Source organism: Egretta garzetta, unplaced genomic scaffold (genome assembly GCF_000687185.1).
Source record: "Egretta garzetta isolate BGI_Z169 unplaced genomic scaffold, ASM68718v1 scaffold79, whole genome shotgun sequence".
NCBI lineage: Eukaryota > Metazoa > Chordata > Aves > Pelecaniformes > Ardeidae > Egretta > Egretta garzetta.
In genome coordinates, this window is record NW_009260791.1 from 3,069,536 (window position 1) to 3,097,208 (window position 27,673).

At 40.8% G+C, this 27,673-nt stretch overlaps 1 protein-coding gene across 25 annotated transcripts in view; it reads right to left on the minus strand.

Moving 5' to 3' along the window:
• Nucleotides 1-27,673, minus strand: part of TTLL5 (tubulin tyrosine ligase like 5) — a 152,924-nt gene that overhangs the window by 64,079 nt on the left and 61,172 nt on the right. For 16 of the 25 annotated variants that reach the window (XR_004842984.1, XR_004842983.1, XR_004842985.1 and 13 more), the window contains 5 exons: nt 25,133-25,266; nt 24,412-24,525; nt 23,602-24,012; nt 21,972-22,162; nt 3,043-3,197 (listed from right to left, as the gene is read on the minus strand). Coding sequence is in view for 19 of the 25 variants with exons in the window: in XM_009646667.2 (XP_009644962.1) it covers nt 3,043-3,197; nt 21,972-22,162; nt 23,602-24,012; nt 24,412-24,525; nt 25,133-25,266 (1,005 nt within the window). In the remaining 6 variants the exon portion in view is untranslated. Of the gene's footprint in view, nt 1-2,360; nt 2,579-3,042; nt 3,198-5,214; nt 5,336-5,752; nt 5,800-19,743; nt 20,300-21,971; nt 22,163-23,601; nt 24,013-24,411; nt 24,526-25,132; nt 25,267-27,673 lie in introns of those variants that run through there. The other 9 variants (XR_004842987.1, XR_004842986.1, XM_035901956.1 and 6 more) reach the window with 9 other exon arrangements.

A 27,673-nucleotide genomic window follows, 5' to 3' on the forward strand; every position in this document is an offset into this window, starting at 1 on the left:
CCCCACAACTAGAGATTATGCAACTAATTGCCAACAGGTACTCAAAAGTTAGTTTAGGTTCCGAGTCAATGAACTTTGTCCTCCTAAACAACTGATTTTTTACCTTTATTAAAGCAACTGGGAATGCTTTCAAGAGAATCCTTTTTCAAGAGCAGTTCTAGTAATATCTTGGCTTCAATGACTGGAAATTAGTTTCACCAGATAATGAGGAATCACTTTCATATTGTCTTTAGATTACATTACTAAAATTGTGATAAAAATTATATATGAGAATCTTAAATACTTCTACAAAATATGTAACCATGTTTAGCGCCTTTACAGCAGGATGTGAAAGGGTGACAATCCTGCCTGATGGATAGAGTGAGAAGCTAAAATGGAACCGAGATAGGGCACCGAGACATGACTAGGATTAAAGGAGGAGAGCAGCTCTAGCATAGCCTCCATGAGCTACAGAGGGCAACAAAGGCAGGGCTGCAGCAAATGTGGCAGAGGCTGACAGCCTCGTTAGGGTAGTCAGAAGTAAGCCTGTGTACAACTGGGAACATCTGACCTTTTATGTAGCCCTGCAAGCTTCTTTGCCTGAAAGCCTAAACCACCAATGCTTACAGAAAGTGACAAAAAAAACTCAAAAGGGACAGCAGCGCAGATTTATAAAATAACATTAACACATACAGAACTGTTTGCCATCTCTCTACTACAAACTCAAGATCTCTTCTGCCTTTTGGTGAGCAGACTACTGATTTGGCACCTCATCTCATACAGCCAAAATAATTCAATGAAAGAAGGGAGAACTTCTTTTGAGAAACATTTAGATAAGTCAGTACTGGGAGAGTGGGAATTAGAGGAAGATTTGTCAGTAAGAATAGCCTGAATCCTATAGACTGCAAGCATCAGAACAAAATTTTCAAACAAACCTCAGCAGCACTAAAATGGCTTAGATTTACCACAGAGCTATACAAAAACTGTAAGGACTGAGTTTCAGAGGCAGATGTTTGAACTGGAGCCAAGTGCAAGCCAGATAAGAGACCCATTTACAAAACATTTCCACCCTTGCTGAATTCTACAACTGATAGACCAGAACCTTAATGGAACAAAACAGGAAGCTTTTCTTCAAACAGTCATCCAGCACTGAGCACAGGCTGACACCCATCAGATGACCCTCTGTGAACTGCTTGCTCCAATGTAACAGATCAACTAGCAAAAAAGGCATTTACAATAAAAGATAGCCATCTCCATATATCATGACCTTGATATTCCTTTTGGAATTCTCTCATTAAATAAAAGTTCATAGCCCAAGTAATCCAGCACTGCCTCAAGAATCCCTTTTTTTCATTTCCAGACTAACATAAAAATTTTAACTCCCAGTATTCTGGCCGTTCAATACAAGCAGCCATGAAGATAAAGTAATTAAATGAGGGGTCTCAAGACATCTTTCTGTGTCTTGCTCCGAGGATAAAAACAGAGCAACTGAAAGACCAAAAGGTTCATAAAAGGTTTGAAGACAGAATCTTATACCAGCTGTGGCCAGACAATTCTGAAGTACTTTTGGATTGCTGTACAAAATAAAACCGAATTTCTATAGGCATTAAACTATGCATAAAATGCCAGATGAGGCACAGCCTTGGAAGTCATTCAGAGTGGAGTTCTAGGCATTAAATGGTGGGTTCTCAGATCTACAGGTAACATAACTGAAATTATTTCAGAGCAACATGGTAATTACAGTGACTTCTGCAGAAGATTTTGACCACGAGTAATCCTTTTCCAGCTATGTCTGTGAGTCCATGCAGAGGTGCAAACAGAGTTGAAAAAAGAACAGAAGCCCTAGGACAGCCTGCACTCTGCTGCACTCTCAGGCTCTGCAGGAGGAGAAGGCAGTTTACACCTGTTGGATAGGTTCGTTTTTTGGATTAGGTAATAGCTCGCCTGGCTGGCCTCCAAGGGCAGAATCACCACCACCTCTCTCAATAACTCTAAACCCCAGAGGCAAACATTGTGCTGGAACAGAAACAGGCCAGGAATTCATTTCTCACATTCCTCCTCTTTAGGCAGGATGAAAAGCAGTGACTGATGAAATAAGAACAATTTTACTTGAGCTTTCCAAGTCCCATTCCAATCCTCCTATCGAAGGGCCCGTTTGGGAAAGGATGACCACTCAGGTCACAGGCCTTCTGCACTGTGTGTCTGCCTCTCTCACCTCCCTCTGTTTTCCAGTAGCATTCAGGCACCAATGACAAGAATCAGTATTTTCATGTATACAATGCTTTCCAGTCCTAAACGCATGTGCTGGAGAAGCTTTGCCTCATTATTCTATTTTAAAAGACAGAAATGAAGACTTAGGCAAAGGAATAAATAATATTTACTGAAGTGGCAAGGAAGAACTCAAATTTCCAGCAGTTTTAGGCCTGTATTCAGCCTAGTCTACTGCAGCAAGCTTGCCTTACTCCAAGCTTCCAAGATCCAGAATCCTTGGGGTAAATCTTGTTGCTCTTTCAATCCCAGGAAGAATGGTTTTACTGCAGAATCAGTCCTCTGCCCTGAGTCCCACGAGTATATCAGCCATAAATATAAATTCCAATGTCTGAAGTTAAAGAACACAAAGAAGCCATCTGAAAAAGAAACTTTTATAAACGCTGCAAGATGCTGCTCTATCTTTGAACAATTTAAACTCAATATTCAAGGAAAAAGCATGAAGATGAGGCCTTAGTGAAGATTTCTGCAGTATCAGGTGTTGCATTCTGCATATATGTCTCAACATCAACAAACCTATACTTACAGATGAAGGGATGAGAAATGATCAAAGAGAAACAGGCATTTCCCTTTCATTCTACATGTTCACCCATGCCCTTATTTCATCATGAACCTGCCAGCTCTGGTAACATATCTCTATTTTCATAGGTCTAGTTTCTAGGCTGCTCCTGAGAAGAACCAGTACTAGGCCCTTAGATGTTATCTCCTGAGCAAGAAGCCAAACACAAATTACAAATGAGCTCCTGAGTGCATTGCATTCTTCTTCAACAGGCTGGAGCAGCAATTTTAACTTACCTGACTGCTGAAGAGACAGATCTTTTATCAGCTATATGAGTGTCTGACTGAACAGCCCACAATGGCCCTCTTTTGTTGAGCAGTGACCGGTAGCTCTCTGTAGCAGCTGCATTTCCCTTGCTTATAGTTCCACTTGCCAAGTTCAGGTTTGTTAACTAAAGAGGCAAAAAAAAAAAAAAAAAAAAAAAGACATAAAAAAAAATTAAAAAAAAAAAAAGACATAAAAAAAAATTAAAAAAAAAAAAAGACATAAAAAAAAATTAAAAAAAAAAAAAGACATAAAAAAAAATTAAAAAAAAAAAAAGACATAAAAAAAAATTAAAAAAAAAAAAAGACATAAAAAAAAATTAAAAAAAAAAAAAGACATAAAAAAAAATTAAAAAAAAAAAAAGACATAAAAAAAAATTAAAAAAAAAAAAAGACATAAAAAAAAATTAAAAAAAAAAAAAGACATAAAAAAAAATTAAAAAAAAAAAAAGACATAAAAAAAAATTAAAAAAAAAAAAAGACATAAAAAAAAATTAAAAAAAAAAAAAGACATAAAAAAAAATTAAAAAAAAAAAAAGACATAAAAAAAAATTAAAAAAAAAAAAAGACATAAAAAAAAATTAAAAAAAAAAAAAGACATAAAAAAAAATTAAAAAAAAAAAAAGACATAAAAAAAAATTAAAAAAAAAAAAAGACATCAGAAACAATTACAAACAAGAAAAGAGCAAAAGGTGTTACTACGTAAACTGGATAGAGTATAAACTGGATAGAGTATATACTAAGTAAAGTAATACTGCTAAGAGAAGGGAAATCTTTAGATGAAAAATACTGTGCTAGTTGCATAAAGCAGTGGCAGAGATGACACCAACAGCCACCATGCTTGAGATGAATTCAAGTACCAGCATTAAAACTACAACCCTTCCATTCACATGCGAACAAAGGAGGAAAAGGACAAAGATGGGGCAAAAATCTCAAAGTAAGAAAGCAACATCATGTTCCTGTCAAGGGAAAAATTAATTTTACATGCACTAATCAGAAGCTAGAAGCTCGTACTACCCTGAGCAGAGACCAGAGCATCTGCCCAGTCATCATGAGCTGTGTTACTAAGACAGCCATATGCATCTGTCCTCTCTCTACCCCTCTCTATGCATACATACAGGCCCAACCCAACCGCATATGTACCTTGGATAAAACATTCAAAACCAAACTCTACCACACATGAAAAACTTCTCACCCAACAACTTCCACAAGTAAATACACTAGTTAATGATAGCCTAAAATCATGCTAGTTGTATGTTTGCTATATCAAGCTCTAAAAAAAAAATAATTATCTGTGCATTTTTAAGCATATAAAATGTATTCCATTGTTTCTTTTCTAAGCATTCTTCTTGTGTTGCTTATCTTCTTGAAAGATCAAACTCTGCAAGCAGACACTACCTGTTGGTTTGTTTAAGAGAGCCTAAATACGTAACATAATGGTATCTACTACAGCAGTGTAAATTGCCAGAATTAAGTTTATTACTGCCTTTAATTACATAATCACATGGTGCTTTTAAGGAGGACAGAACAGACCTGGTTCTGCACCAAGATTAAGGTCATATGGCAAGGAAGACTTATCTGTATTGCCCCTGCTTGCTTCTGCGGCAACTGGAAGGCATATAGCCAATGAGACATAGGACACAGACAGAAAGAAGAGTCTAACAACCAGCCCTGCATCTGCTCCAGATCTCAAAAGTGATGCTTATTAAGTCACTTAAGTGTGACAAACATAGCTTGTGAATTCCCACTTTGAGATCTTAACAATGCTCTTTTACCAGAATTTGTATGTAATTACTCAAACGAGTACATACCAGCTTCATTTCAATATGCTACACTCATACCTACAATAGACTTGTGCAGGACTGCAGACTTTGCATCCTCCAACTGAGCTCTGGAACATGAACTAACATTGCAACTTGCAACACAGTATGTTGCCACTCCTATGGTTTAGTAGTACAAGGCATCTAAGCATTTTGTAAGTTCAGAAATCTTAACTCCTACTTCAAGTTCCGGACAGGATTAAGTTATAGTGGTTATGCAGTAGGTCTTCTGCCCCCTTCTCCAAAAGCAAGTGCTTTTGTCTCATCCCTTCTCAGCTCTATCCTTTCCCATTCTTGCTTCTTGTCTGGGTGTCATTATTCTCACCTAGTCAGTCCCAGCTTCCATGTTTCAGGCTCCTTATTCTGCTCAGTCCAGTTTCATTCTTGCAGACTTCCAGCACTGGCCTCCCCACTACTTCTGGCCCCTGAGCCACACCATTTCAGGCCTGGAAATTTCCATTGGAGTAGTTATTTGATCTGTTTTCCCACACTTTTGTTTAGTTCCTCTTCCAGTTGCTCACATGCCCTATATCCAAGTGGTTCTAGTTTTATTTCCCCAGCAAAGCCCACTCCTTTTGCCAACCTCTTTCTTTACCCAGTCCAGAATGTGGGCTCCTCATTGGACCACATTTACCACACAGCCATTCCTTCCATTTCTGTCCTTTCACCCAAATGTTTCTCAGTGTCCTCTCCCAAGTTATGTCCAGGTCCAAATTTCACAACTTCCTTGTCCTAGCTGTTCTCCACACCTTGGCAGAATTCCCACTCATTCTGCATTCAAGTCAGACAGGCTCCCAACCCAACCCATACCAGGTCACTGATAACATAGGAGAATGGGGTCTCAAGCCTCAATACTCTAGAGGTGTGAACACAAAGAAATTCAGCTTCACATCCTTGGTGTGGAGGGAACCTGCAAGAAACTGAGAAGCTCTAGGAGGTGCTACTGAGTATGTTTCACCCAAAGCTTTCAGATAGTTACTGTGCAATCAAGCTTGGACAAAATTTTAAATTCCAAATTGCTATTCCAAAGCATGGGAGATCCAGAGATTTAAAATAAAAGTTCTGCAGATACTAAAATGCACAGAATATTTTTTTTTTTTTTATCTAGTCTTGGTTGGAACACCTCACCTTGCCTGAAGTGTTCTGAAAACTGAAGATTAAGCACTGAAAACATGAGTCCACATGGATAGTTTCAGAACATTACAAGCAATTTAAACCAAGGTCTTACAGTGGGACATATCAGGTAAGTTTGGTAATGGGCAGTGCTACCCTTCTTATATGGAAAACAACATTACGTATCATTTTGATGCCTCTACCTCACCCTTAAATGTTGCTGTTTTCAGTAGAATTTAATTAAAAATTAAAGCATTTTCATTGCAATAACAGAAAACTCCAAATTAGGTTTAGTTCTGATTGTGCCAGGCACTATACAAATACCTAACAATGACAGTTTCTGGCCACAAAGAGCTTATTGTCTGAAAAGAAGCAAGAATGGCAAATGAGGCAGAGGCCGGCATGCTAAATGAAATAGGATATATACAATTCTTAGCTTGCCAGCAACAGGGATCACAACTTTGCTAACACATCCAACACATGAAATGAAGATGACTTTATCCAATTCTCTCTCCTCATGATCATGATACCAAGAACCATTTAGTCTGATGAATCATCACCTCACCCCTGTTCTATTAATGCAATATGCTTTCCTCTCTAATACTGCATCATTATTTATTTGAAAGCTGCCTTTCTAAGCAAAGCAGGTGAGCAAATAGCTTAGCATGGGTAGTAGGGACATTTCACACATTTCAGATAGACAGATGTTTAAACTACAGCAGGATTAAATACAGGCAAGGGACTCAGAATGAGGGAGAGAACACCAGCAAGAGTGTAAGGTTTAGCTGCAGCCAGCCCACCCAAATGGGTGTTACTGCTTGTTACTGTGCCATGCACTGAGACATTTCAGCTGCTGTAATTAGTTTGCCAGGATGTTGCCTTGGTGGATTGCCAGGCCCCACCCCCCAACACATCTGTGCTCAGCAAGAGTGGCTTAATTTTCTAGTCACTAGTCCCCCTGTGCACCTGATGAAATTCTATTCTTCCCTTTATAGAGGCAAATACTTAGAGGCAAATCAATTATTACTTTGGCTTAAAAAAAGATAATGCATAGCACCTGGACCAAAGCAGATACCAAAGTCTCCATAAAGAATAGCTTGCAGCTTCAGAAATTGTGGTAGTGGGAAACAAAAAAAAAACCACACCACAAAAACACCCCAAAAAACCAAGAAAGGCAGGCTAGCGGACCTCAACAGGGAAGGTGGTTATTGGTGTGGATGTACAAGAATAAATTTAGTTTTCACATTGACTTGTATCAAGATGGGTTCAAACCCTCCTGCTTGGTAAAATTTCTGTTCTCCACTAGCAGTGAGAGACTTCAGAATATTTTTTTCTGGCACTGACAGTATGACAGGGGACCTGTGTGTGCTGTAGTGCACAGTTCAAGCATCCCTGTTTTCAAACACCTTTCCTCACATCAATACGTTCTCTGTGGAGTCTGTAAAAGGCAAGATAATACACAGCTAATCTCTCATGATAGAATGATTCATAAAGTTTTGCCACAATTTTTAAACTGTTGGGGACAGAAAAAAGGTCACAAGCTGAAAGGAACATGCTGAGTGAAGAACACAATGGGATAATAAATCCCAAAAAGCTCTCATGGAAGGAGGAGAGCCTGCTTGGTGTAATTCTAGTTATTATCTAACATCAAGAAATAGGGGAGGGAAGAACACATGGGTTGTCACAGCCATATCGACAGTCTTGCATTAGAAAACTTAACAGCATACATATGTACTGTTATACTTAGTTTGATACAATGCTAGTAAGCCAAAAGACAAATTATTGCATAATGCCAAAATACCCTCTTTTTTTCTTTTTAAGTGTTACAAGGTAAATTTATGACTGCAATACACTTGCTTTCTTGACAGCAGACACACATAAGCTTAAAAGAATCAGTCTTTATGGTCATGCTTTATTCAGAGAAATCCATTTCTGAACAAATTCAAGTTTGAAAGAAAGGCCACGATATAGAACGATACCCGAAAGTGCTGGATATAAGAGTTGAGGGGTTTGGTTTTGTTAATCTGCTTTATAATTTAAATAGGACATATGAAATCTCTAAATACAGATAGGAAGAAAGAAAATTCCAGGACAGAATTTGTTTCTAATGAATAGCATCCTACAAAGACCCATTGTATAGTACCTTTAAGAAATCACAAGCAAGAGTCAGAAGAGGAGCTTAGTATCTTTCACATTTCTGATCTACATTATGCTATTCTTTCAATAGTTTGCCATTATCATGTTCAAGAACCTTTTTTCTATAATAAAGTATTTTAATTTCATTTTGATCTTGTCTAACATTTCAAATAAGGTAAAGCAGCAAATGTTAACAATGGCCAAAAATTAAAGGAAAAAAAAAAATCACTGCTGCAGATCAGCCTCCACAGATTCAGGAAAAGCCTCTTAAAAGCCCGAGTGTTCCTTTTGCTAGTTAGCAGGAGTCAACCAGGGTGAACAGGGACACATCATCACTAGAAGTTGTTACTCTGCCCCTCTTGGCAGAAAGTGGGAAAGCGACTTAAATTTTCATTACCAACATCCTGAACAGCAGATCCAGAGTTTCACTGGTCAGCGTATTACAACACTGAGCAAGCAATGCACTACAAAAAAATGCCTACTTCACACTCCCCAGTTGGCAGTTTTAGTATTTTTCTGCTAGAGGCCAGTCATATCCTGTTGCCTATATAGTGCTGGGGAGTGGAGACCTACGAAGTCTAAAGACCATTTCTCTTACTTGGAGCCACAATTGCATCCTCTCCAGTTCACACATCTTACATTTCCATTTGGATCTTTCTGACTGGTGAGGAGGAAAAGGGATCCAGAGTTCGAGACATATTTTGAAGATCATGACTAAGAGAGATGCCAAAAGAATGCAGTTATCATAGGCCTGCTTCATCGTCTCTTCCAAAAAACCTTCAATATGATAAAAAGTTCACAGTCTGAAACAGGAGGAGACCTAACGCCACAGGGTTTTCAGCACAATGTACCCTATCAACAAGTTTCAGAGGTATATATGAACATCAAACCTTTTCCTTTAAAGAACAGTTGGACAGTGATCATGGTAATACACATATAAGATCACTGGCTCCTCTACCTTATGATCAGACCAGAATCTTTAGGTTTTGATGCCTCAAAGAGGACAAGATGATACGAGGAACAGCTGAGGGAACTGGGGTTGTTTAGCCTGGAGGAGTCTGAGGGGAGACCTTATCGCCCTCTACAACTACCTGAAAGGAGGCTGTAGGGAGGTGGGGGTCAGCCTCTTCTCCCTGGTAATGGACGATAGGACGATGGGAAATGGTCTGAAGTTGCGACAAGGCAGGTTTAGGTTGGACATTAGAAAAAATTTTTTCCACCGGAAGGGTTGTCAGGCTCTGGAATGGGCTGCCCAGGGAGGTGGTGGAGTCCCTATCCCTGGAGGTATTTAAAGGAAGGATAGATGAGGTGCTTAGGGACATGGTTTAGTGGTAGGATGGCAGTGTTAGGTTAACAGTTGGACTTGATGATCTTAAAGGTCTTTTCCAACCTGGATGATTCTATGATTCTATACCATAAGCTCGAAGAAGGAAGCATTCCACTAGAAAACTGAAAACGTGTAAAATGTTTCACCATTTGTAACATCTTCTCCTTTGCCTTTTGATCTATTTTTTTTCTGCGTGCTCAGTTTGACTCCTTCAAGACCCTTAGTCAATCCCTAATTTTCCATTTTATTACTTACCATTCATCCAGCAATGCCATCTTTATCCAATAGCTTGTAAAAGAAATTTTCCTTTTCTTCCATTACCCTGGCTTCTGTAGTCACTATATTTTCACCTGCCAAGACTTCTTCAGACATACATACCCCTGAAGCTTTCTATATCAGTGAAATATTTATATTCCCAGGAACAGAGTGAAAGAGCTATCAACTTGCCATTAAAAAAAAAAAAATTCGCTGCATTCTTTCAGTTATAATTTTCTTCTTTCAGCCTCCAGAGATGACAATGACTAGATGCTACAACAATATAAATATTCACCGCTAATCTGGCCTCTCCCCAGTCTGGGTGTTGCATTTTCTTGGCTTCACTGCAGAGCTCCCATGTACATCTGTGATCTAATGCAGACTAGCATGACTTGGTCTAACAGAGCACCCAGGTCTTCCAGTACTATTGGAAACTGTCCACCTGCCTTGCCTTCCTTAATGCACTGAGATACTGGAATCCAACAGGCCACCCCAGTATAGGAAACATCACAGGATCTTAATCTGCCTCTTTCCTTAAGATGCAAAGGAAACCCCAAACCACAAATCTCTCACACACACACACGCACACACACTTTTACTATCTGAATAGTGGCACAAAATATACCAACTACAAATTCCTCGAAGAAACCATGTAATACAAACAGATTTTTCCAGCACTACCTTTTTGTTACCCAGGCCAGCTTGCTGACCACACCCCATACTAAGACACCTTCATTTTACATACAGATTTGAATTTGCAGGAGCAACCAGCCAGAAGGAGGGCTAACAGGCTGGGAAGTGTGAAATCTGTGTGTGTACCAAAGCTGATCTGGCCAAAGGCCTGTGACATTCTTTCTCTGCTTGCAAAGCTTACCAGCTTACAGGATATACATATGCACACAGAGCACAAGTGTTCCAGTCTCCAGAAAACGTTCCAGACAAAGACCTGCCAGAGACATTCCTGGGAAACCTGACAAACTTGCAAATTCCTTTGTAGTGTCTCCAGCGTATGCATCCATTTAACAATAAAAAAAAAAACAAAACCCAAGTTAGTGTTGCTGCTGTGGATGACTGAACTCCCCTCTTTGCTCTCCTGAAAAAGTCAGGCTTTCATTTAGACACACTCTGCCTCAAAACTTCCCAGTGGGAGTGATTTTGATAAGGCACAGTCCTGCCAAACGTTTGATAACCAGGGCGTAATCTTTTCCCACAACAAGAGTTCTAACTGCTCAGTCTGGCCCATGTGGTGACTCTCTGCAGATGTTGCTGCATCATAACAAAAGCCTCTGCTCCTATTCCCTTTGGAGCCTCAGAGCAGAAGGGAATTTTAGCACTGCCAAAGCTACATTGACATTTTCAGTTCCTACAACCTCTGCTGAGACCAGTTATATTACTGCTGATGCTACAAATCAGTAGTATTAAAAGTAATTCCAGCTCCTGTGTGAACAGCCTGGGGATCAGGAGGAGATGGGGCCCTGCTGCAGCAGTGCAGAGCTGTGTGAAAAAGAAAAATATCCCTCAGACTTCATCTCCTTGTTTCTTGCTCCCCTTCCTAGTTAAAGCGAGATGCTTCCCTTCCTTGACGCTTCCCTTCCTTGACGCTTCCCTTCCTTGACGCTTCCCTTCCTTGACGCTTCCCTTCCTTGACGCTTCCCTTCCTTGACGCTTCCCTTCCTTGACGCTTCCCTTCCTTGACGCTTCCCTTCCTTGACGCTTCCCTTCCTTGACGCTTCCCTTCCTTGACGCTTCCCTTCCTTGACGCTTCCCTTCCTTGACGCTTCCCTTCCTTGACGCTTCCCTTCCTTGACGCTTCCCTTCCTTGACGCTTCCCTTCCTTGACGCTTCCCTTCCTTGACGCTTCCCTTCCTTGACGCTTCCCTTCCTTGACGCTTCCCTTCCTTGACGCTTCCCTTCCTTGACGCTTCCCTTCCTTGACGCTTCCCTTCCTTGACGCTTCCCTTCCTTGACGCTTCCCTTCCTTGACGCTTCCCTTCCTTGACGCTTCCCTTCCTTGACGCTTCCCTTCCTTGACGCTTCCCTTCCTTGACGCTTCCCTTCCTTGACGCTTCCCTTCCTTGACGCTTCCCTTCCTTGACGCTTCCCTTCCTTGACGCTTCCCTTCCTTGACGCTTCCCTTCCTTGACGCTTCCCTTCCTTGACGCTTCCCTTCCTTGACGCTTCCCTTCCTTGACGCTTCCCTTCCTTGACGCTTCCCTTCCTTGACGCTTCCCTTCCTTGACGCTTCCCTTCCTTGACGCTTCCCTTCCTTGACGCTTCCCTTCCTTGACGCTTCCCTTCCTTGACGCTTCCCTTCCTTGACGCTTCCCTTCCTTGACGCTTCCCTTCCTTGACGCTTCCCTTCCTTGACGCTTCCCTTCCTTGACGCTTCCCTTCCTTGACGCTTCCCTTCCTTGACGCTTCCCTTCCTTGACGCTTTTGCTCCCTGACGCTTCCCTTCCTTGACGCTTCCCTTCCTTGACGCTTCCCTTCCTTGACGCTTCCCTTCCTTGACGCTTCCCTTCCTTGACGCTTCCCTTCCTTGACGCTTCCCTTCCCCATCAGTGGAAGGGTAAAAGGCAATCAAATGGTTACATAAGAAAAATAAATCTGATTAAGACTCAGATAGAGTGGGCTGAGTCAAAAGGACTAACACTGAAAAAAACCCTTTGGTAGGGAAAATAGCCCCACAAAATTTCTGCAAATATTTGCTGCACACCAAGTTTAATGGTCTTTCTGCAGTCACTGTGTTGCGCTGCTCAGGTCTAGAACTGCAAGAGCTGATGCCCACTGGGACCTGTACAGCGTCTTTTGGCACACTGGCAGTTTGCTCTGTAGCACTTTTCCTCTGCTGAGGACAAGGAAGGCCAGGGTACCACACTGTCTAACTGAGACAGGTAACTGAGAAGTAGTGTGGGTTCAAATATTCTTGTAGCTAATGCTAAGCTGAAGCTCACTATTTCAGGATTCCTGTAGCACACTATTCCCACAAGGTCACCCTGGGGCACTGCAAAGTGCCCGTTCCAATTCTTCCTCACTCCCTCTCCCCTGTCCTTAGGTTTAGTAAACTCATCTGCATCTTGCTAATTTCCACATTCTGTCTAAATGAAAAATATAAAATGAGAAGAGTGCTGCATTCTCCTACAGATCTGACAGCATGTTTGCAGGAATCCTGGCTGCTGGATCTTGGGCACTGACTGGCTGCATAGCAGAGATGGAGGCAGCTCAGTATAGCCCTTGCCTGGGTGGTCTGATGTTATCCCTGTGATTAAACTCCCTGGCTAAAAGAATTGGAGCTATTCCTAATGATAGCTGGGTCCTGAAATCTCACATTCTCCCTCACAGAGAGGGGCAGAGCTCCCACCAGGCTTCCCCTCCTCCTTCTCTTCCTCCTCCTCCTGGTGAAGCTGGCCAATTCAACACATTCTTCAGTTCACTAGCATTAATAACAACAAAGTACTACAGCCTGGTAGATATCAGCTGCAGCCCCCCACACCAGCCAGTGATAGGGACCTCACACAGACCCAGCATTGCAGCAGAAAACCTTCTTTTTACCTTACAGCATATTTCATAGAGAAGTAGCATGCTATTCCCAAAGAAAAAACACATATGTATCCAGGATCCAGCCACCTGGCTCTGGATCTACACACATGCTGTGCATTTTCATGTCCCCTCCATAGAAAGTCCTGCAATACAAGCATACGGCAATATTTTATGCTAAACACACATGAAATAGAGACTTTAGGATTAACACCTGGTAAGGACCATGGCAGAGAGAAAAGAAGTCTGGATTATTTTGGTCACAGCCTTCATCCATCTACCCATTAGAAAAGGCCAATGGCTAAAAGTAAATACAGATGAAAAAAAAAAAACCCAAAACCCTCTTAGTCCAGCTGTCCAGAAGTAACATAGTAGCCAGTAAGGTCCCCATCACAAATCAAGGCAACAAAGGCAATTAAATCCCTGTACAATGAATGAAAGAGGCTTACTGAACTGTGTCTTCAGGCTTCACTCCCCAACTCATCCCCAGTGTATCTGCCTTGATTCTCTCACAGTACCCTCACTATCTTAGGCTCATGCTAGGCAATGGGCAAATCGAAATGCAATTCAGGACAACTGAAAAATTCAGTTGAGTATCATTAACACACTGACAACACTGCAGGTGAACCACTACACATGCTGACAAAGACATCATCACTGTAAAAATAACCAGCAATCATTTTCATGCCATAACTAGGGAAATCGCTAATTTTAGATACTGGTTTCCTCACAAATGTCTCAGTAACCCACTTATCATAACAGAAATATTTAGCTTGACTACAGTAAAGCAATGTAGCAAAGAAAAAGTCATAAATATAGAAGCAGCAGCATAGCACACGTTCCTCAGTATTAAAGACAAAAGGTCAGTTCAGAGCAATGGCCCAGCAAACTCACTATGCTGCCTGGCATATTTCAGAAGATGGAAGAAATTTTAGTTTCCACATGTCTAACTGAAACATCTTATTGATAAGGAAAATTAATTTATTATGTCTGTATGTTAAAATCTATCATTTGCAAAGTGTTCATTATTCTGTCTGAGATAACTATGGCCTGTTAAGCTTTCTGCCTTAATGGTATTTTGTTGCAGGAAGTTTCAGAAGGAAAGTATATTCTGTGACAATAACTATTCACTTTTATAATCAGTTTTTACTCTGATGTCTTCCTACTAAACTAAATATCCCCTTCTTATTATGAGAAACATGAGTAAAATCAACTTTATCTGCCTTGTCATCCACTGCTCTGTATAATTCCTCCATACTTAATTCCTCCCTAAACAAACAATATGTTAGCTTACTTGTTAAAAATGCATTTTGTAGTTAATTGTTGTAGTCACTCATCTGTGAATCCCAGTTATTTTTCCTGAATTCATTTCAGGAATGGCAACCAGAACTTAAAACAGTTTTTCAGGGGAGACAACATAGTTGATGCTTACATAATTACATACTATTTCCTATCCTGTTCCTTAAATATGCTAATAATTTTTTTTTGTTGCCTTTACTGCTTGACTTAGAACAGGTATCTCCACTGAGCTTTCCAGAACAAAACTCATTTTTTCTTCCCTAAATGATTAATTTAAAGCTTATTACTTTAAGTGGTTAGAATTACGGCTTGTCATGTAATCAGTTATTTGTAAACATCGAACTTCATCTGCCATTATCTTGCCCAGTTGTTGAATTTCTCTTAGCTTTTCTCATAATAATCAACAAAAGAATACAGACATACTGACAAATCACCAGGAGGCAGACTCAAGTTTAAGTTTACAGCACACACGTAACTTCACAGTAATTGACCATCTGGACACTTGTAGCCCACATTTGAAGGTAACAAGAAATTACCTCATGTAGTAAATGTGAGCTGCACAAGCATGTGTTCACATGGATGAACACTATAGTTAATCTACTGTAAATTCACACCCTTGCAATAACCTGCTTTTATATTTGTTCTTTAGGTAATAATATGCCAGTCATTACAAATCTCCTCCTTTCAATTCTTTCATTTTACACCCTATCATGTGCATTCTGTATTCTGCATCTTCAGTTATCCACTTGCCGTACAGCAAACTGTATAGTTATTCTTTTGTTTACTTTTCATTTGGTTTTGATCTATAACAAAACTTTACCTCTCACCTGACAGATACCTGGTTTACTCAATAATCCTCGCTGAAAGCTTCTCAAAAACTTTCTTGAAAGTTTGAACAAGAACAACCAGTTCCACTAGATGCTGGTTTTCCTCAGTGGGAGGAATTATAATAGATCAAGACATGGGTTGGATGTTTTGGGGGGGGGGTTTTTTGGTCTGAATTATGTTTATTTGAGTGAATTAAAATTCCATTTTTATTTCAATTTAAGATATATCTGCTAGTGAAGCAAGACTTGCTGCCTTAATTTACAGGAAACTTTAGGGTCCTTATTACAGATAAGCACATTTGTTGCCTTTCTGTCCTCTATATCAGCTTTACCACTGACCCCACCTTTCAGTAAAAACTTTGCCGCTTCACTGTTGCATTTCTGAACTCCTAGATGTATACCATCCAGCCACAGAAGTCTCACAAAATATTTTTTTGCTTATCTTTTCTCCTATGAGCTTAACTTCATTACTCAGAAAGAAAATGTATCTCTTCTGTATCTAGTATAGTGCAAAATAATGCAAAATAAATAATCTAATGCTCACATCCTCCAAAATGTGTTTCTACACACCTAGACTATATCCCCACTGAATTAATAAATTAATCCATCAATAGCATATTTAAGGAAATCTGATTTCCTGTGGCATACCCATGTGTCTCCCTGGCCAATAACCACATCATTCATATAATACCTTTAAGATCTTCCCTCCCTATGTCCTCCTAACTTACACGCAAGAAGCAGCACATGTTGCAGCTAGTTCCAAATTAGAAGACTGTTCACTGCTAATTAATATATGCATTCTGACTGGCTAGGCAGCTGTTCAAACAGAATAGACATGTTGAACTCCACTTGATTGTAGCCCTCGACTGAAACACTCTCATGGGCCTTTCCCTTGTATACATTTCACATTTTTCACAAAACAGGTAAGAATGTACTATCATCAAGACTAATTTAGCTGAAACTTGGAGAATTTGGACAGGGGCATTCTCTTTCTTACATGTTTCCTTACGACATTTTGAGCTCAGATACCTCCTTATTATCCTACTCCACCATGAAATTACTAAGTTAATGCTGGATCCTCAAGTACATGCATTTTCCATAGAGATCTGTGTTGCTTGCTCCCAAAGGTATTGGGTAGTTAACTAGAAGAACACCTTGTTATTTTTGGACACTGTGAAGTACTATAGTTAGATGGCGACTACTGCAAGAGTCAGGCAGTGTTTGAAAGATATCTTACGGATAGAGGTACATAACTCTCACTGTTTGTCATAACCTCAAAATCAGCTTTATTATTAGATTTTATATAATAATTTTGTAATCACAAAAACATTGTAAATCTGTGTTATTAAGCAAATAATAGGAGTAAAAACTGACATTCATTGCTAACAGCTACATTTAACAATAAAGATTCACCCTAGACATTATCTATCCAGACTTGTGCAAAGCATTTGATACTGTCCCACACGACACCCTTGTCTCTTCTAAATTGGAGACACATGGATTTGGCAGATGGAGCACTCTGGATAAGGAACTGGCTGGATAGTCGCACTCAAACAGTTGCTGTCAACAGCTTGATGTCCAAGTGGAGACCAGTGACAAGTGGCATTCCTCAGGGGTTGGTGTTGGGACAGTACTGTTTAACATCTTTATCGGTGACATGGACGGGGGACTGAGAGCACCCTCAGCAAGTTTGCAGAGGACACCAAGCTGTGTGGTGCAGTTGACGTGCTGGAGAGAAGGGATGCCATCCAGAGGGACCTTGACAGGCTTGAGAGGTGGGCCTGTGCAAATCTCATGAAGTTCAACAAGGCCAAGTGCAAGGTCCTGCACATGTGTCAGGGCAATCCCAAGCACAAATACAGGCTGGGTGGAGAATGGATTGAGAGCAGCCTTGAGGAGAAGGACCTGGGGGGTGCTGGTTGATGAGAAGCTCAAAATAACCCAGCAGTGTGTGCTTGCAGCCCAGAAAGCCAACCATATCCTGGACTGCATCAAAGAAGTGCGACCAGCAGGTCAAGGGAGGTAATTCTCCCCATCTACTCTGCTCTTGAGACCCCACCTGAAGTACTGCATTCAGCTCTGGGGCCCCCAACATGAGAAGGACATGGACCTGTTGGAGCAGGTCCAGAGGAGGGCCACAAAGATGATCACAGGGCTGGACCACCTCTCCTATGAAGACAGGCGGAGAGAGTTGGGGTTGTTCAGCCTGGAGAAGAGAAGGCTTTGGGGAGACCTTGTAGCAGCCTTCCAGTACCTGAAGGGGCCTACAAGAAAGCTGGAGAGGGACTTTTTACAAGGGCATGTAGTGATAGAACAAGGGATAATGGCTCTGAACTTAAAGAGGGTAGATTTAGATTAGATATAGGAAGAAATTCTTCACTATGAGGGTGGCAAGGCACTGGAACAGGTTGCCCAGCGAAGCTGTGGATGCCCCATCCCTGAAAGTGTTCAGGGACAGGTTGAATGGGGCTTTGAGCAACCTGGAAGGTGTCCCTGCCCATGGCAGGGGGTTTGGAACTAGATGATCTTTAAAGTCCCTTCCAACTCCAACCATTCTATGATTCACTTTATTTATTAATTTGTAATGCTGAGTATCTATCTTTCATAACCTGAGAGTGTCGTACTCCGGTGTGTCCTTAAGGCAACATCCTTCCTGCAATTACCATTACAGACAGTTACAGAAGGTACCCAAACAGCTGCTCCTTCTCTAGTCCAAGATAGAATAATATTGCTCCTCTTTTCCCTCTATTCATCTCTCTTTCTCATTCCTGCAACCAACCAGTAAGGCATCACAGTGATGCAGGGTATTAAGTAACAATTCTTACAGGTTCTAGATCAGTATTTCTATTGTATACCACTGTGAAGGCACCTTTGTTTTCTCCATGGTGCAAGCATGAAGATGCACTGATGAAATTTTATACGATATAATGGAAAATATTTTTCAAAAATACAAATTAATGAAAGGCAAACACTTGTGAGAGTCTGTGAGAACTGAAAACTGTGTACAAGGCAATGAAACCACACATCCGTAAAGCTTCACCTTCCTACCACCTCCGCCTCCCATGTTCTAAGAACTGTTCACATTATGAGTATCACTGTGAAGTTCCCAGCTGGTAGTTCAGAAGTGAATGGAGAGGACTGACAAGACAAAGCTGATGTAATCACAAAAATATTGTTTTCTTAAGATGACACTTTAAATATCTTGTTCAAAGCTCATCAGATACTTACACTTAAAATTTTTCCCTTTGAACATTGTCATTTCAGCAACCAATTGGCTTAATAAATTGAACTGATTTAATACAAAGGGTAGAATACAAGAGTATAAGAGAGAAAACATGAAACAGGTGCTTTGGACGTGGGTAGGAAACAGTGAAAAATAGCAGGGATTGGAGAGTGACAGAGGTGGACTCCCAACCAGAATGGCAATATCCTTCCAAGCACAGCTGTTATGGCTACATTCCTGGGAACCCCAGAGTCCCACACCACTACACAGATACCAGAAGCAATTCTCACAAGAATGGGAATGGAAAACAAGCTTCCCAGCTGCTCTTGGAGGGAGGTAATGTATTCAGAGTACCCCCGCCCCCAAGACACAGCTGGGCACAACGCAGGGAACCAAGGCACAGACAAATGCATTCAACTCTCATACAGACGTTCTTGCTCTTGGAAAAGAAACACAGTCCATGCCAATAGTAGCATTTTCAAAGGTCTCTCTTTCAGACACACCCTCCAAATCAATATTCCTAATCTTGCCATTAAACATAATTATATCCAAATATCAAGTCCCTTTCATACTAGCCAGCTACATTACAACAAGGTAGACTAACTCCAAGTTTCTGGAGGGGCTTTAAACAATTGTACTATTTTTATTATTTAGCTAAGTAATGTTCTCTTCCAGGGGCTGCCTTCATGCCAATTTATTTTAGAATGCTTTTACTTTAAAACGACTATTATATTTCAAGTGGCTTAAACAGAGGAGTGAAAAGGGGGAAAATAACAATTCAGAGTCTCCTCTCTAGAAACGCATAGGAAAGTAGTGTCCTGTTTACCTAAATTACCCTCATACAAGCCCTACCTTTAACCTTCTCTCAAAGCCACTGAGCCCCCCTGATGGTGACAATCATTTTAGCAAGACCTGCTGTGACAGGACAAGGGGTAATGGTTTTAAACTAAAGAGGTGTAGATTTAGACTGGATATAAAGAAGAAATTTTTTTACAGTGAGGGTAGTGAAACACTGGAACAGGTTGCCCAGAGAGGTGATAGATGCCCCATCTCTAGAAACATTCAAGGTCAGGTTGGATGGGGCTCTGAGCGATCTGATCTAGTTAAAGATGTCCCTACTCACTGCAGGGCGGTTAACTAGATGACCTCTAAAGGTCCCTTCCAACCCAAAGCATTCTATGATTCTATGAACCCAGAGTCCCCAAACACTTCCATCTCAAGTCTTTCCCCCTTTCAGCCCGTACTAATGGTCTTTGACTTCTCACTTCTCTCCACCTCTTTACCAAATCCTCTCCCACATGTGCCTCTTTCTCTTCTGCCCCTATCTTCCATCCAAATCTGCCCAAAGCTATAACCATGCAGCACTCACAAATAGTTTCACCAATATCTATCCTTCTGCAAATCACTTTCCAAACTGTCAGCCTACTCTGCAATGCCTGCACTTCCATTCATTCAATCCCCTTGCTTCTAATCCACATGCATACCTAATGGCTCAACGCCAGATGTCCTGGTTCCAGGTCCCTCAACAATGAGCCCAATTCTTGCTTGGCTCCTCCAGTTGGGCCTGTACAGGCACTTGCTGCAATACTATTATGCTTCTATTGCATGCTGATACCTCTTGTCACCCTTCATTGTCATGGCAAGCCTTGTCTTGCAACAAGGACCAAGAGTTTTAGTTCTGTGGGAAGACAGACTTTAAAAGCCAGGGTGGGTCAAAAAAATAATCAGAATGACTCTTAGATGACAGAAGAGTAGAACATGTCCAGGAAAAAAAAAGTGCAAGTAGCAGCCATATGCTTTAGGCATCTTCCTTTGGGCCTTGCAGTTACATATGAACCTTCCAAAACATCACTGTTTCAGGTATGATTAAAATAATAGTCTCAGCTTAGAAATTACTATATGCCATAAATTCAGTACTGAAGAATCAGATTGGCTTAAAAGAAAAACTGTCCTCAACTAAGCCACCCAAATTTTCATACTAAGCTTCAGATTTCATTTCTGCAAAGGTATTATTGCAGAAATACAGCCTGAAGAATCACAGTAGAGAGCAGATGTCTAGATCTGAATGGACACGGGTTCAGGAAGGAAATTCATTGTCAGACAGAGCTCCAGCTCTGAACTGTTCATTGACTTGTGAGTCCCTTCTCCTGATATTCCATATACCACTTCAGGCTTTGAAAGACCAAGTTCTCTAAGGAGGGTTTGGCCTGACACAAGATCAGGCCTCAGCATCACTGGTATATTCAGTGCTCACATTCTCTGCTGAGTCCATCAACAAGAAGATGCTTTGGTTTTGTGACTTATCCTCTAAAGCTCAAAACCTATCTACAAAGACCAGAGTGCCCATGTTAGTTTTGGAACTGCCCAGACTGGATCAAAACCTCAAACTAGATGTAGAAGGGTCCAAAAATCCATTCAGCTTCTTAGAGTTATAAATGCACCCCACCTCTTGAAAGAGATATATTGCCAGTAATCTAACCAGATACCTAAATTCCAAACATATAACAATAAAATTGAAAGAAGCAAAAAGAAGCAAATAGCAGCAGCTATTGCAACTATTAAACATGTGTCAGAAAACTCAGCAAAACATCACTGTTAAAACAATACTTCCAAATCAAAGTATCAGAGCGAAGATATTTAAACTGTTTGTCCCTAGCAAGCAAAGAGGGAAAAAATTAATTGCCAAGGCAAAGTGCCTATCCTGGAGAACCTCCAGTTGGCAGCTTAATTAACTGAGAAGTGTCCAACTTGAACTCCTTTGATGAACACAACTATAGCATATTATAAAGAAAAACGACTATGTATGTAGCCATTTAGGACATTATAACTCAAAAAGAAACATGAAACTAAGTGGAATTCTACCAGAAGCCAATGTAAATTTGATCTATACCACCATGTTTAGCAAAAGGATTATCATATCCCACGCTAGTAAGTACTTCAATATATCTTTGCAATGTTATTGGAATATAGAATTTACATCAGAACCCATTCTGCAGACTTCCATTCCCAGCACTGTGATGACACACTGGAGGAATGAGGAAAGAAGTCACATGGAAGCACAAATCTGAGAAGACTTGGTTTTACTGTTTAAGACAACCAAGCATGGATTGGGTTTTTTTATAACATATTTTCTAATCCTCTGCCTGGTCCCATTTTCTTCTTAAAAGGACTTTAGCAATGTTCTTGTCATCTCACAGAATATCAGAATTCTGGTCACTGTAAACTTTAAAACAACAATATGACAGAAATCTATTTTCGTAAGATTAACTCCTTCCAGCATGTCTCAGCCCAGCCCAGTGCTGACACAGAAACCCACGACAGACTTCTCTGTTGTTACAGGGACTCCAGCTTCATTGCTTACATACCTGCTGTGTAAGGATAGTCATGTGGCTTGGTGGGGAATACTGACAGGCTGCTTGCTTTTCTGCCAGCTGCTGCAGTTCCGCTGCTACCACACTGGGACTATAACGTTTGCCCTGGGAAGAAGTATCTTCTGCATCTTTGTGCATCCTGGTTGAGCCCACACGCTGCCCACTTGGACTGTGATGGCACAAACCTACCAAACAAATATTTGGATATGCTCAGTGAGTGGTATGTCAGACTCTCAGCCTGCTGATCACTTGCACAAAAGCAAGTATGATACTCTCTGCAGATTCTAGGGAGAATACAGCCTTCTATTCTGCATGGGTATTGCCCATTGAGTTTGTCAATTCCAAACCCATGTTCTCTTTATCATAATTTGTCTAATTCCACCCCATTCCAGAGAACACTGGCTGCTATTACCCAAGTTAAATCTGTGTCTTTCCTTAAAAAGAAATGGATGCCTTTAAATAAGCTACTCAGCTGGGAAGTCAGATTTATTTTAATGCTAGAAAGGTTGTCGATGTATATACAGCAACCCTAGTGAACATGTACTGATCCTGACATACAACCTAAAGCAAATGTATACCATAATTAAAAAATATATACATATCTATTATCAGGACCACAGCTGTTAGCCTGTGTGCGGTTCCCAAAACTTTCCTAATAGATTACAGTCTGCATCCATAGAATTCCTCCAGTTTCTTCTACCCTTCAGATTCCTTAGACTCTAAAGTTGCATTGCTCAACTATGTTCTACAGCAGAAGGATAAATGAGAGGTCTCTAGATCTTGTTAAGGTATTCTTGGATATGGCAGCACTGAAAGGTCCCAGAGAATTAGATACAGTAATGATTCGTTCAGATATTTCTTTTTTTGGAGGTCTTGACACACCTTTAAGTATTCAACAATTATGAGGTTTTGTTAAAGGATTTCTCTGCATTATAGAGAAACACAGAACTAAGAACAGCACTTCTGCTAACGAAAACTACATTAAAATCACTTAAGATAAACAAAAGATCAGCAATACAATCGAGTGAAAATACACATTTCATTTCCCAGCTCTTTTTGAAGAAGTTCAACGGCTGAGTTCAAAGTTCGAGGCTCAGGGGAGACCTTATTCTCTACAACTACCTGCAAGGAGGTTGTAGCAAGGTGGGTGTCAGTCTCCCAGGTAACAAGCGATAGAATGAGAGCAAACAGCCTCAAGTTGCACCAGGGGAGGTTCAGGTTGGATAGCAGGAAAAGTTTCTTCGCCAAAAGGGCTGTCAAGCATTGGAACAGGCTGCCCAGGGAAGTGGTTGACTCCCCATCCCTGGAGATATTTAAAAGACGGGTGGATGAGGTGCTTAGGGACATGGTTTAGTGGTGGACTTGGCAGTGCTACATTAATGGTTGGACTCTTAAGAGTGTTTTCCAACCAAACGATTCTATGATTCCCTGTTCATTTGCTCAATAAAAGGGCATCTTTGGCAAACAAGGGCCGCTTCCTTCACTCCTCCTTTCTGTAATAAATTTAGCACCATTCAACAAGAATCATAATTCTGGAAATGTAAAATTTCTACCTACTCCAGAACAGAGATTACACAGTCTCTATACTGAACTAGCAGGTTATTATGCAACCCAGAATACTCACCTACTTTTGCAGATGATGGTCGGGACAATCTTTGGCTGTAGATCTGAGCAGCTCTCTGAAAAGATGAGAATGGGCCAATGGTGTAGCTACCAGAATGACTACGATGTAATCCTGCAAGGCTAGAAGCCTCACTGGACACTGGGTTTGTGAAGACAGAAGAGCTGTCAGGAGCAGTGCTCTGTGAGGAGGGTAGTAGGGATGAGGACTGAATCAGCCTGGGACCAACTGGAGGAGCTGGCAATGAATGGTGACGAGGCACCTGTGAATTTTCAGAGGCTGCAGGCTGAGATGGTATCCAGGAACTGGTACTTCTCTGGAATGTGGCACCAGAAACACAGGAAGAAGCGCTAGGAGGGCCGCACCGAGGTAATTTCACTTCAGCATTTAAGGAGAAGGTGGGTGCTTCTGGAACTACACAAAGATAATGAGCACACTATATGAGAAAAAGCTGCTTTTCAGGTCCTTTGGATAATATCAACACACCAAAGATGCCTCTACTCAGACACACTGAAGCCAAAATGACCTCATCTACCAGCAAAGACAAGAAGAGGCTCTACATTACAACTATCCTCTTTCAAAGGTTGCCATATCCAGACCTTCCCCCACAGAAGAGCAGCTCTTTCAGACTGCTCACTCTACTGTATCTTCTCTTGGGTTTAAAAGAAAAACCTGCAGAATCTTCCTCAAAATTGGACATTTGAATCTCTCAGTTTGAACCCAAAGCTTCCAACCTCTGTTTAAACCAGTATTAAAAACAGTATATGCACTCATCATTTTTTTCCTGATGATGATTTAAGCCAGTTCACTTACAGGTTGATTTAACTTCTTTGGGTTTATAGCCTTTTGATGCTCCTTCTGCAGGCAGATCTGCAACTGAACTTTTGGGCTGATCACCTTTTATTTTTTTCATCACCTCGGGATGCTCTATAACAAAACCAAGGAGTTAGGAAGTAGAACAACGCAAACTGTGATATCATTAGAACAGGACTGCAGAATTTAAACCTTGTTACAATGGGCTTTCTTGCTAATATTTACTGTAGACCATGCAACTCCATTGATCACAATTGTGCTATCATGTACAATAGCATGGACTACCAGATATGTATGGCTGGCACTGTACTTTCTTCCATGGAACACCTAATTAGGCTCAAAAAAAAGACTCTGTCCTACAATGGGTACGCTCACTTTAGGCAGCACAATTTAACAGGCCTTGATTTCTCTCATCACTTCCTTTGGTTTTGGGATTCTCTGTTCATTTCAAATCTTTGTGCAAACTGAAGGCACTTTCTCATTTCAGTCATGCACCATTATATACAATTCCTTACAAATGCTAGTCCAGATTTCACCCATTTCACTTCAGGCAAAGAAGGTAGGAGTGCAGTTAGTCTAATCTTCACATACAGAGTCAGTTAAAAAAAGCAATCTCAAGAAACCTGAATAACGTTCTGGAGGGGTTGTTCTTTTTCCATAGACTGAAGTTAAACTGGATTTATCTGGACAACATCATCTCAGATCTGCCTGTAACACTTACCCCCTTGAGGCTGTTTTTCTGACTGGTTACTGGTGCTGCTGGGTTTTGCGTTTGTGGAGTTTGTTCCTAGGAAGACACTTGCTGACTTGTTCTTGTGTGTGTAAAAGGTCAGCACTTCCTCCAGGTCACTTTCACTACAATAAGGAGAGAAGAATGAATGTAAGTGAGGATTCTAAGCTTTTCTGTCTTCATGTAACAATCAAAGACAAGAAACGATAAGGAGACTGAAGAGGGGAGTGGGAAAAAAGGTGAAGCCAGATAAGCTAAAGATTTGCTCAGTTCTGCAGGGTAAGATTGGAAGGAAAGGAACATGCCTTGGTTAAACCTGAGATTCCCACTGAAATGCCATTTTCTTATGCAGTAGGAATTTCAAGGCATTCAGGAGCCTTCCCAAGATAAAGAGCAAGTGAAAACTCCAAACACATTTTTGGGAAGAGCAGCTCAACAGGAGAGATTCAGTTCACAGCTAGGTTTGTGAATCTTCCCCAGGTGCTCTCTAGAACAAGCAGCTATCATTATCATGTTCATGAGAAAACTCAACTTGGCCTCTGTTTTATAGTCGTCATCAGTAGTTTCAATTCAACAGCATGGGGAGAAGAGGAAAGAGGAGGGAAGAGCTTATTAATTAGTAAAAATTGCTGGGCAAACAAACAGAACAGTCAATATTTTTGCGAATCTCACAAAACTTGCATACATTTCTCATTTTCTTTACAAGAATAGAGTTTAACTGCGCCGATGTCCTAAGCATCTGTTGGTCCCAACCCAGTATCAGTTACACAGTCATTCATATTAGAGCTTGTGCAAGCTGTAATTCCAATTGTTTTGGTATCTAACATGCTTTCCTTTTGCTTCATAGTGTTGCCTCAGCAAGTGGCAGAGAAAACACCAAAAGCAAGAAGTATAGTGCCAGTAACACTACAAGAAAACATAACACAGGAATATAAATTTGCAAAGCATCCATTATAATCCTTCAAAATGTCCTCTGCGTATCACACTTGTACTTGCCTCTGCTAGCCTAAACTTTGGTAAGAGCAATGCCTAAAGCTGATCTGACTAGAATTTGGACCTTCAGGGCATGCTGCAAAGTTCACCTTTTCTCCCAAACCAGTAAGAACAGAGGTGAAGAGGGAATGTAGAATGAAAAGTTGTTGGTGGAAAGGTGCTTTAAGCTTTTAAGTGAATTTACCAGCGTAAATATATACTTTTACATTGCACTGAGGATGTTTAGAAGCTATGGTTGTAGCATGTGTATAACTAAGCGCAATGACATCCATCTGGTATCAAAGTTAAAGAGTCAATGAGACCATCCCAATTATTAAGTGGCAAAATTTATTATCCATTTTCTCCAGCGTTGCATTTGCTGTTCTGCAAAACAAACACTTAAAGTGGAAAACTATCCCCTTTCCTTGACTCCAAATGACTAGGTCACTGATTTAAGCTTCAAAGCACAGCACAAAGTAGTGTCAGTATCAGTTTTCGAACATACCTGATGCTTCCTAAGAAGCAGAAAGATCACCACTAGAAATTGATCGTTGGCAAACTGGCTTTTGCTGTTCTTTGTCACTCAGGCAGATGATCCAGCAAAAATTTCCAGCCCCAGCCTAGACTGTGCATCAGGCCATGATGGCATGGTAGCCAATAACATGGAAGAGTGTGCAATTCTGCCCCAAACATCCATCTCTTAGCATTTCTGGCAAAAAGCAAAATGACCTGCCCTAGGAGACAGTCATTTTAGTGGCCAGAGATGTCACAGAACCCCTGAGCATGCCATGGGCCCATGTAATCTGCATTTCTAGTGACAGGAGTAGATGATATGGTATATGGTAGCCAGAAGTCTTGAGTATCATCCTTTTATAGAACTCTATCTGAAAAGCAGCAAGATTTTTCTTGGAGCCTGTAAATCTGTTGTGGTAATGACTCCATCAATTATGTTAGCAAAATATAAAATTCATTGTTTTCAGGAGAATGTAGCATCAAAAGAGACCATGAAGCCTCCTGAACTTCATTAAGAAGCTTCAGCTATCACCCACTTCTAATCAGCCACTAAGAGTACTATCCAAACAGAAAAAGAAAGAACAGTTTTGTAACTGATCATGAAAAAAAAGCAGTGACTGTCAATCTTCCCAGAGAAGACAGAAGGGCATTAAACAGGCAGGTGAACTCTACCTGTCCAGATATTGACAGGGGTCCTTGCCCATATAGGCATGTCATATATGGGTCAAATAAAGGAAGCAAAAGGAATCCTTTTTTGTGCTCAAGAATCAGACTTTGAGGACATAATTCCAGTTCACTGTAATTTCAGACATCTCCACATTCAGATAGCTACAGTAACATTGTTTTTCATACAATGCTACAGCCCATAAAGAGTATTTACCTGTTTTCAAAATACATTTCCTACCAGGCTCTTGTAAGTTTAAGGCAGATAAAGTTCCAAGTGTGCACAGTTAGAAAATGCTGCTTTTTCATTGTGAAAGTAACTGCTTGCAATGAACTGCCTTAGCAAGCCAAATAAGAGGCTAGGATGAAGACGGGGGGGGAGGG